The 19,007-nt window shown below is 43.8% G+C and overlaps 1 protein-coding gene across 1 annotated transcript in view; it reads left to right on the top strand.

The window, feature by feature from the left end:
- LOC138948331 (uncharacterized) overlaps positions 1–19,007 on the top strand; it is a 322,492-nt gene that overhangs the window by 247,370 nt on the left and 56,115 nt on the right. Inside the window, exons 25-29 of the mRNA XM_070319840.1 lie at positions 49–126; positions 5,587–5,667; positions 10,411–10,494; positions 10,631–10,747; positions 13,376–13,501. Of these exons, the coding sequence (XP_070175941.1) occupies positions 49–126; positions 5,587–5,667; positions 10,411–10,494; positions 10,631–10,747; positions 13,376–13,501 (486 nt within the window). The remainder of the gene's footprint in view (positions 1–48; positions 127–5,586; positions 5,668–10,410; positions 10,495–10,630; positions 10,748–13,375; positions 13,502–19,007) is intronic.

Raw genomic sequence — 19,007 nt, 5'->3', positions numbered from 1 at the left:
TTGTAACTTTCGCTTAACTGAAAACGTTGATTGTGTTGACATGTGAAGGTCAGGGAGCTGGCAGTATGTGTAACGCGACGCTCAAGTGCGTGACCGGCACGACGTGTGACCCCAACCGCATCTGCAGTGAGTAGCATGCCTACGACCTGGGATATCTGTAATCGTATGGGTATGACCTGGGGTATCTTTAATAGTATAGGTGTGACCTTGGGTATGTGTAATATGAATGACCTAGGGTATCTGTAGTATCATGGGTATGACCTAGGTATTTGAAGTATTATGGGTATGCCCTGGGATGTCTGCAATATCATTGGTATGCCCTGGGGTGTCTGCAATATCATTGGTATGCCCTGGGATGTCTGCAATAGCATTGGTATGACGTTTGGTATCTGCAGTATGCTGGGTATGTGCAGTATCATGGATACGACCAGGGGTATCTGCAGTATGATAGGTGTGACCTGGATATCTACTGTATCATGGATATGACCTGGGGTATCTGCAGTATGATCGGTATAACCTGGATATCTACTGTATCATGGATATGACCTGGGGTATCTGCAGTATGATCGGTATAACCTGGATATCTACTGTATCATGGATATGACCTGGGGTATCTGCAGTATGATCGGTATAACCTGGATATCTACTGTATCATGGATATGACCTGGGGTATCTGCAGTATGATAGGTGTGACCTGGCGTATCTGCAGTATGATCGGTATAACCTGGATATCTACTGTATCATGGATATGACCTGGCGTATCTGCAGTATGATCGGTATAACCTGGATATCTACTGTATCATGGATATGACCTGGGGTATCTGCAGTATGATCGGTATAACCTGGATATCTACTGTATCATGGATATGACCTGGCGTATCTGCAGTATGATCGGTATAACCTGGATATCTACTGTATCATGGATATGACCTGGCGTATCTGCAGTATGATCGGTATAACCTGGATATCTACTGTATCATGGATATGACCTGGCGTATCTGCAGTATGATCGGTATAACCTGGATATCTACTGTATCATGGATATGACCTGGGGTATCTGCAGTATGATCGGTATAACCTGGATATCTACTGTATCATGGATATGACCTGGCGTATCTGCAGTATGATCGGTATAACCTGGATATCTACTGTATCATGGATATGACCTGGGGTATCTGCAGTATGATCGGTATAACCTGGATATCTACTGTATCATGGATATGACCTGGGGTATCTGCAGTATGATCGGTATAACCTGGATATCTACTGTATCATGGATATGACCTGGGGTATCTGCAGTATGATCGGTATAACCTGGATATCTACTGTATCATGGATATGACCTGGCGTATCTGCAGTATGATCGGTATAACCTGGATATCTTCTGTATATTGGATATGACCTGGCGTATCTGCAGTATGATCGGTATAACCTGGATATCTTCTGTATATTGGATATGACCTGGCGTATCTGCAGTATGATGGGTATGATCTGGGTATCTGCAGTATCATGAGTATGACCTGGGTATCTGTAATATCATTGTTTGGCCAGGGTATGTGTGGTTTCATAGGTACGAACTTGGGTATCTGGAATATCATTGGTATGTCCTTGCAGTGAGTACCATTGATATGATCCAGAGTGTATTTAGTGAGGACAATTGATATGTAATATCAAAATGGAAAATGATCAAATATACAACGATTTATGAAGCTAGAGCTTGGAAACTTCGCACCCTTTCAGAGGGTGATGATCTCCAGACATGATGACGCAAACATATTAGATGTCAAAGTACAAGGTCGCAGCAGGAAAATTTTCTTCATTGTCCGTTTTTTCTATGTTAGTCAAACTAGAGCTTTTAAACTGTACACGAACCCCTGGTTTGATGACGTCCAGACGTGAGGCGTGACCTGAGTCAGGTTGACTGTCATACCATTTCAAGGACACAGTTGAGTCACGTTTTGGTCGAACAATTAAAAGCATAATTTTCTTGAACGCGTTTTTACTGAGTAATCAGGAGAGTCTTAGGAATGAGCAGTTGTAGGCCGGACGGAGGGACGGCCGGCCGCAGACAAAAAAATGAACGTTCGGGTTATCTCAGATGTTTTTGAAGCTTTGAAACGTTGCACGCTTCTAGGGTTTGATGATTTTCAACAGTCTCAGGTCTTAAAAAGGTGGGGGTCTTAAAAAGGAGGGGGTCTTAAAATGGAGGTAAATTTACAGAGGTTAAGAACAGAAAGTCTGAGAAAACGAAGTCTTGGAATGGAGGGGGTGTTAAAAGGGGTTCCACTGTATAACAACCACTCAAGGGACAGACCAAAACTCACTATCGATAAGGAAGGGGAGAACAGACTTTGTCGGGATCCCTATGGGTGGTAGTTGTGGGCAGGCGATCGTTGTTAAGAGGTGGTTGCAAGGGCAGGCGATCGTTATTAAGAGGTGGTTGCAAGGACAGGCGATCGTTATTAAGAGGTGGTTGCAAGGGCAGGCGATCGTTATTAAGAGGTGGTTGCAAGGGCAGGCGATCGTTATTAAGAGGTGGTTGCAAGGGCAGGCGATCGTTGTTAAGAGGTGGTTGCAAGGGCAGGCGATCGTTATTAAGAGGTGGTTGCAAGGGCAGGCGATCGTTATTAAGAGGTGGTTGCAAGGGCAGGCGATCGTTATTAAGACGTGGTTGCAAGGGCAGGCGATCGTTATTAAGAGGTGGTTGCAAGGGCAGGCGATCGTTGTTAAGAGGTGATTGCAAGGGCAGGCGATCGTTATTAAGAGGTGGTTGCAAGGGCAGGCGATCGTTGTTAAGAGGTGGTTGCAAGGGCAGGCGATCGTTATTAAGAGGTGGTCGCAAGGGCAGGCGATCGTTATTAAGAGGTGGTTGCAAGGGCAGGCGATCGTTATTAAGAGGTGGTTGCAAGGGCAGGCGATCGTTATTAAGTGGTGGTTGCAAGGGCAGGCGATCGTTGTTAAGAGGTGGTTGCAAGGGCAGGCGATCGTTATTAAGAGATGGTTGCAAGGGCAGGCGATCATTGTTAAGAGGTGGTTGCAAGGGCAGGCGATCGTTATTAAGAGGTGGTTGCAAGGGCAGGCGATCGTTATTAAGAAGTGGTTGCAAGGGCAGGCGATCGTTGTTAAGAGGTGGTTGCAAGGGCAGGCGATCGTTGTGAAGAGGTGGTTGCAAGGGCAGGCGATCGTTATTAAGAGGTGGTTGCAAGGGCAGGCGATCGTTATTAAGAAGTGGTTGCAAGGGCAGGCGATCGTTGTTAAGAGGTGGTTGCAAGGGCAGGCGATCGTTGTTAAGAGGTGGTTGCAAGGGCAGGCGATCGTTATTAAAAGGTGGTTGCAAGGGCAGGCGATCGTTGTTAAGAGGTGGTTGCAAGGGCAGGCGATCGTTATTAAGAGATGGTTGCAAGGGCAGGCGATCGTTATTAAGAGGTGGTTGCAAGGGCAGGCGATCGTTGTTAAGAGGTGGTTGCAAGGGCAGGCGATCGTTGTTAAGAGGTGGTTGCAAGGGCAGGCGATCGTTATTAAGTGGTGGTTGCAAGGGCAGGCGATCGTTATTAAGAGGTGGTTGCAAGGGCAGGCGATCGTTGTTAAGAGGTGGTTGCAAGGGCAGGCGATCGTTGTTAAGAGGTGGTTGCAAGGGCAGGCGATCGTTATTAAGAGGTGGTTGCAAGGGCAGGCGATCGTTGTGAAGAGGTGGTTGCAAGGGCAGGCGATCGTTATTAAGAGGTGGTTGCAAGGGCAGGTTTGACTGTAAATGGGAAATGCTGATTTTAATTTGTATTGCAGCTCTGAGTGTATATGTGTGTGTATGCGTGTGTGTATGCGTGTGTGTGTGTGTGTGTGTGTGTGTGTGTGTGTGTGTGTGTGTGTGTGTGTGTGTGTGTGTGTGTGTGTGTGTGTGTTTGCTCAGACTGGAGGAACATAACTATCTACACACAAAAATTGTAAAAATCCATAGTTCTTTTCCATCCTTGCTGATACAATTATTTTGATTCTTTTTGTATAATTGCAAATTTACACGATCTCAATACATGAAATCCGCTTTGTGTGAATTGTTTTATTTTTTTATTTTTTATAGATAATAGTAATTTTATTGGTGTTTAAGCAGGTTTCTATACAATGGTTGTAACTTGTGAGTCATATTTTTGTCCAATCTTGATGGTTATACAATTGTGAGGCATTTTTGTAAACCTTCCTTGTACCAGACAAACAAAATGAATATATGATGATAAAAAAGTAAATAGGATGAAAAATCTAAACATGAAAACATAAAAACATACCAAGGAAGTAAAAACACCCAAAGTACTCCAGACAGGCACGTCCTCCAACATCCATACTACACACACACACACACACACACACACACACACACATTTGCCTATGGTGATGTTACTGATTAATCAGAGCTGAAGGGACCTGCCGGCACTACATGCTCTGATTGTACAGGCGGACGGTGGAGGGCAGGATGACTGCGTGAAAATCCACGATCAGCAAGGAGATTGACGTGTCATCAGAGAATTTGATAGCAAAAATCTCCCTCCCCCGTGAGCTGGCAGTCAGACGTGTAGATAGTGAAGAGTGTCGGAGACATGACACACCCCTGGGGCGCGCCGGTGTTGGTGTGGGTCACTATTGACCACACCTCAGCTTGGTTGTTGGTTATCCTGACGCGCTGTGGCTTATTACTCAGGAAGCTGAAGATCCACTCAACCAACCTGGGGTTGATCGCCATGCCAAGCAGCTTGTCCACCATCAGGTGATGCTGGATAGTGTTGAACCTACTCGTGAAGTTCAAGAAGAACATGCGCACGTGTGACTTGGGCTTCCCCAGTTGCCTGTACGTCTCATTAAGAAGCGTGGGCTTATCCGTAGAGTAAAGTAAATGGGAATGTCAGTAGCGAGTCATCCTAAAGATATCTTAGGATGGTCAAGGGCGTGAACTGGTGAGAGTTAAGATCTGAACAATCTGAGAAAATCCGGCCTGAAAAAGGAGAGAGTCTGAAAAAGGACAAATTTACAGAGATTGATAACAAACACGGCGTCTTCAATTGGGGAGGGGGGAGACACTGTGATAGCACATGACGAAGGGGTGTCGTATAAAGCATTTGCTTTTCTTGTTCTTATTTTTTAAACCGCACTCTTTCATTACAAAGGGGACTTCTTCTTCTTCTTCTGCGTTCGTGGGCTGAAACTCCCACGTACACTCGTGTTTTTTTGCACGAGTCAAATTGTACGTGTATGATCGTTTTTTACCCCGCCATTTAGGCAGCCATACGCCGTTTTCGGAGGAAGCATGCTGGGTATTTTCGTGTTTCTATAACCCACCGAACTCTGACATGGATTACAGGATCTTTTTCGTGCACACTTGGTCTTGTGCTTGCGTGTACACACGGGGGTGTTCGGACACCGAGGAGAGTCTGCACACAAAGTTGACTCTGAGAAATAAATCTCTCGCCGAACGTGGGGACGAACTCACGCTGACAGCGGCCAACTGGATACAAATCCAGCGCGCTACCGACTGAGCTACATCCCCGCCCACAAAGGGGAGTTGACTTAATGTTGCTTGTTCGGTTTCCATTTTGATTAAAGAGCTGGAAGTGAGACAGAGGTGTGATGGCAGGAACCTAGGCAACTGCAAGGTCGGCACGTTCTGTGACAACGGCGTCTGCCGTGAGTATTCCGCTGTTCTCTGCTACATACATCCCTCCCTCTCCCCCCACTCTGTCTCTGTCTCCCTCCCTCTCCCCCCACTCTGTCTCTGTCTCCCTCCCTCTCCCCCCACTCTCTCTCTCTCTCTTTACCTGCCTCTTTCGCAAGCTTGGCCAAAACATTATTGCAACAAATTTCAAACCCAAATTAAAGCATTAATCACGGTGTAATTTTTTTTTTATTTTTTTTATTTTTTTAATTTATTTATTATATTAGCATATATCATGATTGTATTTATTGTTCAAAATGCCCCCATGGGTTATGGACTAATAAACTTGAACTTGAACTTGAACTCTCTCTCTTTACCTGCCTCTTTCGCAAGCTTGGCCAAAACATTATTGCAACAAATTTCAAACCCAAATTAAAGCATTAATCCCGGTGTCATTTCATTGAAACTTTATATGCCAGTTACGGCCGTTCACTGAACCTTCAGGGTCATCTTTTGAATTAAGCATTTCTTGTACAGGGATCACATGACTCCGATCAAGTAAGGGTACCCTCAAAATCGACCAGACAAAAACGGAAGAGCCGAATGAAAAATCGACAAAAAAATCACAATTGCCAAAACTGTGCAACTTTGACATACGAGAAGAACGTCAAACCAATTATCTACCATGAAAAGATTGTTTTGTTTTGCTACCTTGCGTATTTCGCGTGCTATGCTATTCCTACTAATGCAGGTGTCGATCGCAAGAGCGGTCAAAAACGGGACATTTTGCGTCATTTGTGACTCACATGCGAAGCAAAAGTGAGTCTATGTACTCACCCGAGTCGTCCGTCCGTCCGTCCGTCCGTCCGTCCGGACGTCCGGAAAACTTTAACGTTGGATATTTCTTGGACACTATTCAGTCTATCAGTACCAAATTTGGCAAGATGGTGTATGATGACAAGGCCCCAAAAAACATACATAGCATCTTGACCTTGCTTCAAGGTCAAGGTCGCAGGGACCATAAATGTTGCCTAAAAAACAGCTATTTTTCCCATTTTTGAGTCACTTGAGAAAAAGTGACTCTATGTAATCGGTCAGTGTTAGTCTGTCCGGCCGGCCGTCTGGCCGGCCGTCCGGCCGGCCGTCCGTAGACACCACCTTAACGTTGGACTTTTCTCGGAAACTATCAAAGCGATCGGGCTCATATTTTGTTTAGTCGTGACCTCCAATGACCTCTACACTTTAACGATGGTTTCGTTGACCTTTGACCTTTTTCAAGGTCACAGGTCAGCGTCAAAGGAAAAATTAGACATTTTATATCTTTGACAAAGTTCATCGGATGTGATTGAAACTTTGTAGGATTATTCTTTACATCAAAGTATTTACATCTGTAGCCTTTTACGAACGTTATCAGAACAAGAGGCGAAGCCTTCAAGGCTCACGTAAGAAATCGACAAACAGTAACACAAACTCAATCACTCCGTCACACATACACACACACACACACACACACACACACACACACACACACACACACAGTAAGCATAGGTGAAACTGTGCAAGAAAGCGAGACCCTGGATCTGCCAATTAGTCTCGGCCCGCTCACAATAACAATGACCGAGACTTTCAGTAATTCCTTTGCGTGACGTCTAACCCTCTTACGTCATAATGTGACGTCTTCAAATAGTTTCTATCACACACGTCAAACACTTTTGACCGAGACTAATCTTCTTATGCGAGCTTTATCCATAGACTCGGAAATGTTAAAGTTTCTATCACACACACACGCACGCACGCACGCACGCACGCACGCACGCACGCACGCACAGACAGACAAAGTTTATCATCGCATAGGCTACACTTACGTGAGCCAACAAGGGAGATAACTAGCCTTTTCTGTTCGGCAACACACAACTTAACGTTGGGCTTTTCTCGGAAACTATAAAAGTGACCGGGCTCAAATTTTATGTGAACGTGACTCATTGTGTTGTGAATAGCAATTTCTTCCTGTCCATCTGATGCCTCATATAATATTCAGAACTGCGAAAGTGACTCGATCGAGCGTTTGCTCTTCTTGTTCCCATTTTCTCTGAAGTTTTTGAGATTCAATACCTCACCTATATATGATATATAGGGCAAAGTAAGCCCCATCTTTTGATACCAGTTTGGTTTACCTTGCTTCAAGGTCAAGGTCACAGGAGCTCTTCAAAGTTGGATTGTATACATATTTTGAAGTGACCTTGACCCTGAACTATGGAAGATAACTGTTTCAAACTTAAAAATTATGTGGGGCACATGTTATGCTTTCATCATGAGACACATTTGGTCACATATGATCAAGGTCAAGGTCACTTTGACCCTTATGAAATGTGACCAAAATAAGGTAGTGAACCACTAAAAGTGACCATATCTCATGGTAGAAAGAGCCAATAAGCACCATTGTACTTCCTATGTCTTGAATTAACAGCTTTGTGTTGTATGACCTTGGATGACCTTGACCTTGGGTCAAGGTCACATGTATTTTGGTAGGAAAAATGTGTAAAGCATGTGAGTCGTATGGGCTTTGCCCTTCTTGTTTAGGGGTAGTATCACATAAAAGGCTGCACTTTAGCAATGACTTGGTGGATTTCTTTGAAACTTTCAGAATATGTTACGGCCGTAACTGGCATATATAAAGTTTAAATGAAATAGCACGGGAATTAATGCTTTAATTTGGGTTTGACATTTGTTGCAATAATTTTTTTGCCAAGTTTATCTCTCTCTCTCTCTCTCTCTCTCTCTCTCTCTCTCTCTCTCTCTCTCTCTCTCTCTCTCTCTCTCAATGTAAGTTTAGGACAGTGGACTGCCTCAGTTGCATTGAAAATGGTGTCATGACTAGCGAGGTCAGTGTGGCGTCACTGAAGAATCTCCAGGGTTGAAATTGACACTGTTTTGCTGATACATGGACAACTAAAGAAACCCTAGGGTAGAACAAGAAGTATTAAGAATAGCGCGTTATTCTACATACGTGAGTAAGGCTACTCATGAGATAACAAAATCGTTCAAACCACACGTGTGTATATCATGTAAATGAGGTCATGTCAAACTAGTTTGGCAGAGACCTGCTTTTTGACTGCTTATGACGCCAGAGTCACCGAGACAAACGTCATTATGGAAACCCTTTTACGCTATGCTGTTTCTCCTGGTAGAAGTTTTAGAACTTTCACGTCACGCTACACTTTCTAGGGTGACGTGTCTTTGCTTTGACGTCAAAGAGTACACGAGGCTTTGGAATAGATGAGGTTCCTGTGAATGAATGCAAATGCGCTAGTACGCTATCATACAGGAACAAACACAACTCCAAATGTAGCTTCCCTCCACTGTATTATTTCACTGCATTATACGGTTACGATAAACATACACACAATCATGTTAGGCAAATTGTTACGCCAAGCTTACGATTGCTACGCTCAAACAAATAATCACAAGCATGAACCAGTTCCCTCTTTCTTGTGAGTTATGGTACTCATTTCTGCTTGTTACTCTGTATCCGTCAGAATATCTGAATTAAACATTATCCACACTGAAAATTGGCACTGCAGACACTTTGTACATTCTAAACAGTGTTGAACACATTTCTGTGTTTTCAACACTTTGGGACATTATACATAGTTTTTCTTACAAAAGTAGCGCACATAATGTCCACTAGTGATCACATAATAAACATCCATAGTCTGTGTTGACAAGTGTTCATTTCAACATTGTGTGTTTATTATGTGTGCCTCTTTCGTGAGTAGAACTTACTATGTACTATGTCAAAAAGTGTTCAAAACTTGTCAAATGCCTGTGGTTAAAATGTGTTCATTTCTGTTTGGAGTGTTATGGGCATTTTAAAATTGGATATTTTAGCGCGAGATAACGTAAATGCGGATATGGGAATACGTTTTAGACAATGTAACATTGAAACACGTTTTGAAATGCTGAACAATCCAAACAATGCAAATTGTTACACTTGAGGATGGACAAGGGTTGGTAGGTCTAAGTATGAAGATATCCATGCTATAAGAGTCGAGGTGTCCATGCTATAAGAGTCGAGGTGTCCATGCTATAAGAGTCGAGGTGTCCATGCTGTAAGAGTCGAGGTGTCCATGCTATAAGAGTCGAGGTGTCCATGCTGTAAGAGTCGAGGTGTCCATGCTATAAGAGTCGAGGTGTCCATGCTGTAAGAGTCGAGGTGTCCATGCTATAAGAGTCGAGGTGTCCATGCTATAAGAGTCGAGGTGTCCATGCTGTAAGAGTCGAGGTGTCCATGCTATAAGAGTCGAGGTGTCCATGCTGTAAGAGTCGAGGTGTCCATGCTATAAGAGTCGAGGTGTCCATGCTATAAGAATCGAGGTGTCCATGCTATAAGAGTCGAGGTGTCCATGCTGTAAGAGTCGAGGTGTTCATGCTATAAGAGTCGAGGTGTCCATGCTGTAAGAGTCGAGGTGTCCATGCTATAAGAGTCGAGGTGTCCATGCTATAAGAGTCGAGGTGTCCATGCTATAAGAGTCGAGGTGTCCATGCTATAAGAGTCGAGGTGTCCATGCTATAAGAGTCGAGGTGTCCATGCTATAAGAGTCGAGGTGTCCATGCTATAAGAGTCGAGGTGTCCATGCTATAAGAGTCGAGGTGTCCATGCTATAAGAGTCGAGGTGTCCATGCTACCGGTGTTAAAAGTGTCAAAGCTACAGATGTCAATATGTTCATGCTATAGGTGTAGTAGCGATGTGATGTTCGCTACACGTGTGTTTTAGGGCTGAGCATGGGTCAAGACTGCAATGGCGTCAATCGAGATGCATGCGGGACGAGAAGTGTCTGTGACATCACCAATACCTGCAGTGAGTGTTCCAGTTGCTCGCACACACACACAAACCCACACACACACACACACACACACACACACACACACACACACACACACACACACACACACACACACACACGGTGAGAACACGGTGTACCTTGGTGTTACAGAACTGAGCAGTAGCAGTAACTGTGGCGAGGATCATGTGTGTGTGGCTGGCGCCAAATGCACCAACAACACTTGCACATGTATGAATGGAACATCCACCGAAAAAGGATCTCTTTGCGGTAAGCATACCCAATGTTGTGTTCAACCCTTGCCGGACATGTTGATATCCATTTTTCGTCATGAGTTCAATCACTTACTAACAGTCAACATATTAGAAATAACCTGTCGGTCTGTCTGTCTGTCTGTCTGTCGGTCGGTCGGTCTGTCTGTCTGTCTGTCTGTCTGTCTGTCTGTCTATCTATCTATCTATCTATCTATCTATCTATCTATCTATCTATCTCTAGCTATGGGGAGATGGGAAGTTTGACACTGTAGAAAGAGTTCACCTGTTTGCGTGTACAACGTTTTTGAAAGTGACCATTCGAACTCTCAAACAACATTGTATGTATCGATTGGAGATTGGATTTCCCTTCTTTGAGTCATGTGACGTCAGAGGCCGACAAAACTTTATAATTTGGCTTTTCAGGTTGACCGAAACTTCAAAGGAACTCAAAAAAAAAAACGTCATGTGTTTGATTGCATGTGTGTGTGCTGTTCAATGTCAAAACAACAACAAAGTGAGTACATGACGTGTGTTTTGTAGTTCTTTTGAAGTTTCGGTCAACCTGAAACGCCCAAATATGAAGCTTATGTGTTTGATTGCATACATGTATGTGGATTGCATGCATGTGTGTGTGTGCTCGTTCAATCGTCAAAACAACAACAAAGTCATAAGTACCTGAAAGGAATTCGATCGATACATAAATGTTATTTGCGTGTTTGACCAAAATATGACATTTTACACAGATCGAGACAGTCATTGTTCACCTCGACCGCTAGCGCGGTCTCGGAGAACAATGACTGTCTCGATCTGTGTAAAATGTCATATTTTGGTCAAACACGCAAATAACGTATAATACGACGAACTAGGAAGACATCCGCTGTATATAAACTCTGCAGCCAGATGTGTGAAGTACTGTTTTACACTGCTGAAGCAACCTGATTCAAAATATTTCAAGATTGCATATATAGTCTTGAGTCGAGCGTTTGAAAATGCCTGAGCCTGAAGGCGGGTGCAACTTACACCTCTTGGTATCAGTCTGACTTAGAGATGAGGAGGACAGTTTGCCGGATGGCCAGAATAGCGCGCTGCATTTTCCTGCATAGAACTAAAGCGCGTCTTCCGCGACAGTGCCTGAGCTAAACATTGGCGGGGACTGCTCACATCCCGGCACACGGCACCAGAAACATTCCCCGTCCCTTGACCTCTCTCGCCACCACCCGCCCTACCCTTGGTCTCATGCCTTTATAAAGCTCTATGTAATTTAGCATCCAAGGTCACATGAATTGGGTCTCATATTATATGCAGAGTCTTGTATGCTGTACTGGTTTTGCTGCTGTATGGATGTACGGAATGGTTGGAAACGAGAAGTGTTTCTTACTAGAGTTTAAAAGGCGATTACAGGATTGTTTTTGTCAAAAAAGTTTTTCCTATTTAGAAAACAGCGAACGTTTTGACATGTACAGTAGAATCCGCTTACAAAACACACGGTTAATAAGGACAGCCGCTTTTAAAATACACTTTAGTCCGGTGCGGATGTATCACTATATGGCCCATGTAATAATCCTTCGGTTAATAAATACATCAATCCGGTTAATAAAAACAGTTTGTTGGCGAAAGTGGGTATTTTTTCCGTGCTGGGACGCTCACTTAACACAAATTTGACAATGTATTGTCAAACACGGAGCGATATATCTACTCACCCGACAGACGATGCAAGCATTTGCTGAAGCTTAGTGAGCTAAGTTCAGCGAAAATTGTGATTTAGGGGGGAAACAAGATCACGAGAATTAGATCACGTTTGCATTCTCTCATTGCATTCTCTCCTACACACGTGTTGGTGCCGACATCCGCGCATTTCTGCGCAAAGAGCCACTGAAACAGCTGACAATGGACAAGTTTTTCAACTGAATCGTACAGGTACAGGTACAGGTACAGGTACATTTACTTCATGATCGCTTCCTTCACAGGAGAGGACATTCTTTCTTTTTTTCTGTTTGATTTTTTTTTAAAATTCGGTTAATAAAAACTTCGGTTAATAAATACAAAATTGCCCAGTCCCGATGTGTTTTTATTAAGCGGAGTCTACTGTATTACTGTTACAAAACATGCCTGGAGAAGGAAAACTTATATTGAATCGATTGAAGACACTAAGTACAGGACTGCTCTGGCTCGTTTCCGCGCAGGAGTATCTGTAATTAACGCTCACAAGTTTCGGTACGCGCCAAACGGAACGACTAGAAACTGCCCTTTCTGTACAGATGATGAAGAATATGAACACCATGTTGTATTTTTATGCCATGACCCTTTTATAAAGATCTTCGAGGGAAATACTTGAAAATCTCGAACTCTAAGCCGCTGTACCAGCAACTTGTGCATTTATGTGGTAGTCATGATGATAGTGTGATGAACAGCTTCAGCAGATTTGTGTTCTTTATCTTACAGAAGAGAAAGACCCGTATCAATCAGGTTCAGTGATATGTCATTTGCGACACGGGTTTGAATGTATTTGTTGAGTTTGATGCGTGATTTGATTAGTATGTATAACTGTAAATACTGTTATTTTACCATTATTGTAAGGGGCTGTGGCCTTGGACAATTAAAGATTTGTTCTTGTTCTTGTATCTACGTATCTCTGTGTGTGCAGTCGCAGACGAGGGTATAGTGGAGGGACCGTGTACTGTGGACTGTGACGACCCCAATGCTGAGTGCCGAGACTCCCAATGCAAATGTCTGGCAGGCTACACTGTCGAGGCTTTCGAGCTCACGTGCAGTAAGTACACCCCTTTACCTGGCTTTAAATAGGGCGGAGAAATAGCTCAGTCGGTAGCGGCGCTGGTTTGTAACCCAGTTGACGCTATCACCGTGGGTTCCATCCCTACATACTTCCCAAAGTCAAAAATGTTTCGACTCTCCTCGGTGTCCAAACGCCCTCCATGTGCACGCATGCGCACTATAAAGAACCGAAGTTCACAGCGAAAGTCTCAGGGCTTGGAAACACGAATGCACGGATTCAGGAAACAGACAAAATAGATAGCGCAGTACTGGATGGCAGTTCGCTTTCACACGTGAGAAAGCAGCCCGAATTTTCATGAAGTTAACCGCACAGGACGGAAATCTGTATCCTAAACTTAATCTTGCCTCGGAATTCCTGCCTAACGTTGGGTATGCCTGAGAGGGATGCCAACCCGTGCCCTAGCTCTTTCTTGGGTCCGAACCCCGGTCTAAAATCAGCCTGGAGGATTGACATGGCGCGCGTTCCATGCCAGACAGTTGGGGTATGCCACTATGAAAACATAACAACCCACCTACTCTCCCGCCAAAACTATGTGCCCCAATGAAAGTATAGCACCTATTTCATTCTTTGATTGTTTGCACGGGAAGGAAGGCAGGTTTATACCCCGAGCAGTCTATACATTGTACTCATTGAGGATGTACCCCTAGGATTGCATAAACGGTAAAGACAGAGGAAGAGAGAAAATGTAAGTTTTATGCCCTCACGGCAAAGCCATTAGGGGCATGTTACACGGGAAACCCGGCTTTGTATGAAAATAAAAAATAAAAATGCAGGGGGGGGGGGGGGGGGGGGGGATTTGAACAGCTTGCTGCCGGCTGCTAGAGGAGACCTGAAATGGGCAAGGGACCGGGTTGGGTCGTCTTGAGTCAGTGCTGAAATGGTTACTTTATTGGCTGTTGGCCGAACGGACACCCGGGCTTCATATTTTTGCATGCATGTATTCGTGTTTCCAAGGCCTGAGGCTTTCGCTGTGACCCTGGGATCTTTATCGTGCGCATGCGTGCACACGGGGGTGTTCGGACACCGAGGAGAGTCTGCACAAAGTTGACTCTGGGACACACATCCCGCGCCGAACTTGGGGGTTGAACCCACGCTGATAGTAACAACCGGTTTTAAAGCCAGCGCCTCTACCGACTGGGCAAACTCCCCACCCAATATGTTGGGGTCAAGAAGTTCCATGGAGGGCGGGGGGTATAATGTAAGAAGATGCCAGCGCAAGCAATCTGATGCAGAGTCAGGAAGCGGTTTGGTACAAGAGAACCTTAGAGGCCACAGCCTCGGCCGTCTAAGGGATCTGTGTGTCTGGAGGCACATTTGGTTTCTGAAGTTCAAGCGGAGCTGTTGCCTCTGCTCCCAAGTTCCCGTGTCTGGAGGCGTTTTTGGTATGGAAGCAAACCTGTAGGTTGGGGCCTCTGCCTTTCAGGATGCCAGGACTACAAAATGTGTGTCTTGAGACACATTTAGCTTACGATTCCAGAAGTGGATCTGTGCTGTGCTGGGTCTGCTGCAAGCACACTAAAACCAGCTCGCAACAGTTGAGGTGAACAAATTGGTGACCAAGACCATCATCGGTTTCTCTCCGAGTGATGGGTGTGGGCGGAGAAAGTCTCCCAGACTGAGAGCATTCTCCCTCCTGTAGCGGATGAGACTAGACATCTCTTCCTTGAGAGTGTCACAACCGTCAAACACGTGTGTGAGGTGTCCAGTCTTGCCACACTGACAGACTACCTTGTCCCATTAGATGCGGCTGCTGACCTTGCGCAAGCGACGCAACAGGCTCATGGGTCTCGGGGAAAGACAGATGTAATGCCCCAATGATTGTATACATGGGAAGGGAAGGAGAGATGGTATAATGTCCCAAGTTTTATATACAAGGAAAGGGAAGGAGAGATGGTATAATGTCCCACGTTTTATATATATGGGAAGGGAAAGAGAGATGGTATGTCCCACGTTTTATATACATGGGAAGGGAAGAGATATGGTATGTCCCACGTTTTATATACATGGGAAGGGAAAGAGATATGGTATAATGTCCCACGTTTTATATACACGGGAAGGGAAGGAGAGATGGTATAATGTCCCACGTTTTATATACACGGGAAGGGAAGGAGAGATGGTATAATGTCCCACGTTTTATATACACGTGAAGGGTAGGAGAGATGGTATAATGTCCCACGTTTTATATACACGTGAAGGGAAGGAGAGATGGTATAATGTCCCACGTTTTATATACACGGGAAGGGAAGGAGAGATGGTATAATGTCCCACGTTTTATATACACGTGAAGGGTAGGAGAGATGGTATAATGTCCCACGTTTTATATACACGTGAAGGGAAGGAGAGATGGTATAATGTCCCACGTTTTATATACACGGGAAGGGAAGGAGAGATGGTATAATGTCCCACGTTTTATATACACGTGAAGGGTAGGAGAGATGGTATACTGTCCCACGTTTTATATACACGGGAAGGGAAGGAGAGATGGTATAATGTCCCACGTTTTATATACACGGGAAGGGAAGGAGAGATGGTATAATGTCCCACGTTTTATATACACGTGAAGGGTAGGAGAGATGGTATAATGTCCCACGTTTTATATACACGGGAAGGGAAGGAGAGATGGTATAATGTCCCACGTTTTATATACACGTGAAGGGTAGGAGAGATGGTATAATGTCCCACGTTTTATATACACGTGAAGGGTAGGAGAGATGGTATAATGTCCCACGTTTTATATACACGGGAAGGGAAGGAGAGATGGTATAATGTCCCACGTTTTATATACACGGGAAGGGAAGGAGAGATGGTATAATGTCCCACGTTTTATATACACGTGAAGGGAAGGAGAGATGGTATAATGTCCCACGTTTTATATACACGTGAAGGGAAGGAGAGATGGTATAATGTCCCACGTTTTATATACACGGGAAGGGAAGGAGAGATGGTATAATGTCCCACGTTTTATATACACGTGAAGGGTAGGAGAGATGGTATAATGTCCCACGTTTTATATACACGGGAAGGGAAGGAGAGATGGTATAATGTCCCACGTTTTATATACACGGGAAGGGTAGGAGATATATGGTATAATGTCCCACGTTTTATATACACGTGAAGGGAAGGAGAGATGGTATAATGTCCCACGTTTTATATACACGTGAAGGGAAGGAGAGATGGTATAATGTCCCACGTTTTATATACACGTGAAGGGTAGGAGAGATGGTATAATGTCCCACGTTTTATACACGTGAAGGGAAGGAGAGATGGTATAATGTCCCACGTTTTATATACACGTGAAGGGTAGGAGAGATGGTATAATGTCCCACGTTTTATATACACGTGAAGGGTAGGAGAGATGGTATAATGTCCCACGTTTTATATACACGGGAAGGGAAGGAGAGATGGTATAATGTCCCACGTTTTATATACACGTGAAGGGTAGGAGAGATGGTATAATGTCCCACGTTTTATATACACGTGAAGGGTAGGAGAGATGGTATAATGTCCCACGTTTTATATACACGGGAAGGGTAGGAGAGATGGTATAATGTCCCACGTTTTATATACACGTGAAGGGTAGGAGAGATGGTATAATGTCCTACGTTTTATATACACGTGAAGGGTAGGAGAGATGGTATAATGTCCCACGTTTTATATACACGTGAAGGGAAGGAGAGATGGTATAATGTCCCACGTTTTATATACACGTGAAGGGAAGGAGAGATGGTATAATGTCCCACGTTTTATATACACGGGAAGGGAAGGAGAGATGGTATAATGTCCCACGTTTTATATACATGGGAAGGGAAAGAGATATATGGTATAATGTCCCACGTTTTATATACACGGGAAGGGAAGGAGAGATGGTATAATGTCCCACGTTTTATATACACGGGAAGGGAAGGAGAGATGGTATAATGTCCCACGTTTTATATACACGGGAAGGGAAGGAGAGATGGTATAATGTCCCACGTTTTATATACACGTGAAGGGTAGGAGAGATGGTATAATGTCCCACGTTTTATATACACGTGAAGGGAAGGAGAGATGGTATAATGTCCCACGTTTTATATACACGGGAAGGGAAGGAGAGATGGTATAATGTCCCACGTTTTATATACACGTGAAGGGTAGGAGAGATGGTATAATGTCCCACGTTTTATATACACGTGAAGGGAAGGAGAGATGGTATAATGTCCCACGTTTTATATACACGGGAAGGGAAGGAGAGATGGTATAATGTCCCACGTTTTATATACACGTGAAGGGTAGTAGAGATGGTATAATGTCCCACGTTTTATATACACGGGAAGGGAAGGAGAGATGGTATAATGTCCCACGTTTTATATACACGTGAAGGGTAGGAGAGATGGTATAATGTCCCACGTTTTATATACACGTGAAGGGTAGGAGAGATGGTATAATGTCCCACGTTTTATATACACGGGAAGGGAAGGAGAGATGGTATAATGTCCCACGTTTTATATACACGGGAAGGGTAGGAGATGGTAGAATGTCCCACGTTTTATATACACGTGAAGGGTAGGAGAGATGGTATAATGTCCCACGTTTTATATACACGGGAAGGGAAGGAGAGATGGTATAATGTCCCACGTTTTATATACACGTGAAGGGTAGGAGAGATGGTATAATGTCCCACGTTTTATATACACTCAACTCAACTCAACTCAAATTTTATTGGCTTCAATTTTCATAGAAGAATTTGTCTTGCGCTTGGGAGAAAGTAAGAGTATAACATATAAAAACAGCATTCATATCACATTTCATGTATCACACACAGTAATCACTAGTATAAGCCTACAATTATCACATTTGTACCTGTATCATACATGCAAATAAATAGTATCACATTTCCACGCATCACACACAATAATATACATTACATAACATACAGCAAGCTTCCATCTCCCGCGCCCCCCCCCCTCCCACACATACATATCCTCGCACGTGCGTCGACTCCATACAAATGACATCATCAGTCCATTAACTAAAATGCACAATGACTAGTAGTGGGTACATGATACTTAATACGTGCTCAACTAGACCTGCTAACTAAAATAATAACAGAAACAAAAACAAGGACTGGGCACAACATTTACACGTGTGTGACCTACTTACATCAAGTGCCTGTGATCTATAAATAACAATGATTGCGTTTAAAGTAAAACATGAATAATGCCGATGTTTTCTAACAATGAATACATAACAACTAAGATAAGAATGTATGTGCTTTCATAATATGATTATTTTATAAAAACACAGTGGGGAGATTTGGAAAATAATTTTTATACGAAACTGCGCACATCGAGTCGAGCTCTGTAGCGAGATGGTATAATGTCCCACGTTTTATATACACGTGAAGGGTAGGAGAGATGGTATAATGTCCCACGTTTTATATACACGTGAAGGGTAGGAGAGATGGTATAATGTCCCACGTTTTATATACACGTGAAGGGTAGGA

This window comes from Littorina saxatilis, linkage group LG15, assembly GCF_037325665.1.
Source record: "Littorina saxatilis isolate snail1 linkage group LG15, US_GU_Lsax_2.0, whole genome shotgun sequence".
Lineage (NCBI taxonomy): Eukaryota > Metazoa > Mollusca > Gastropoda > Littorinimorpha > Littorinidae > Littorina > Littorina saxatilis.
The sequence above is the reverse complement of the archived record's forward strand: the minus strand, read 5'-3'. Positions and strand labels throughout refer to the sequence as shown.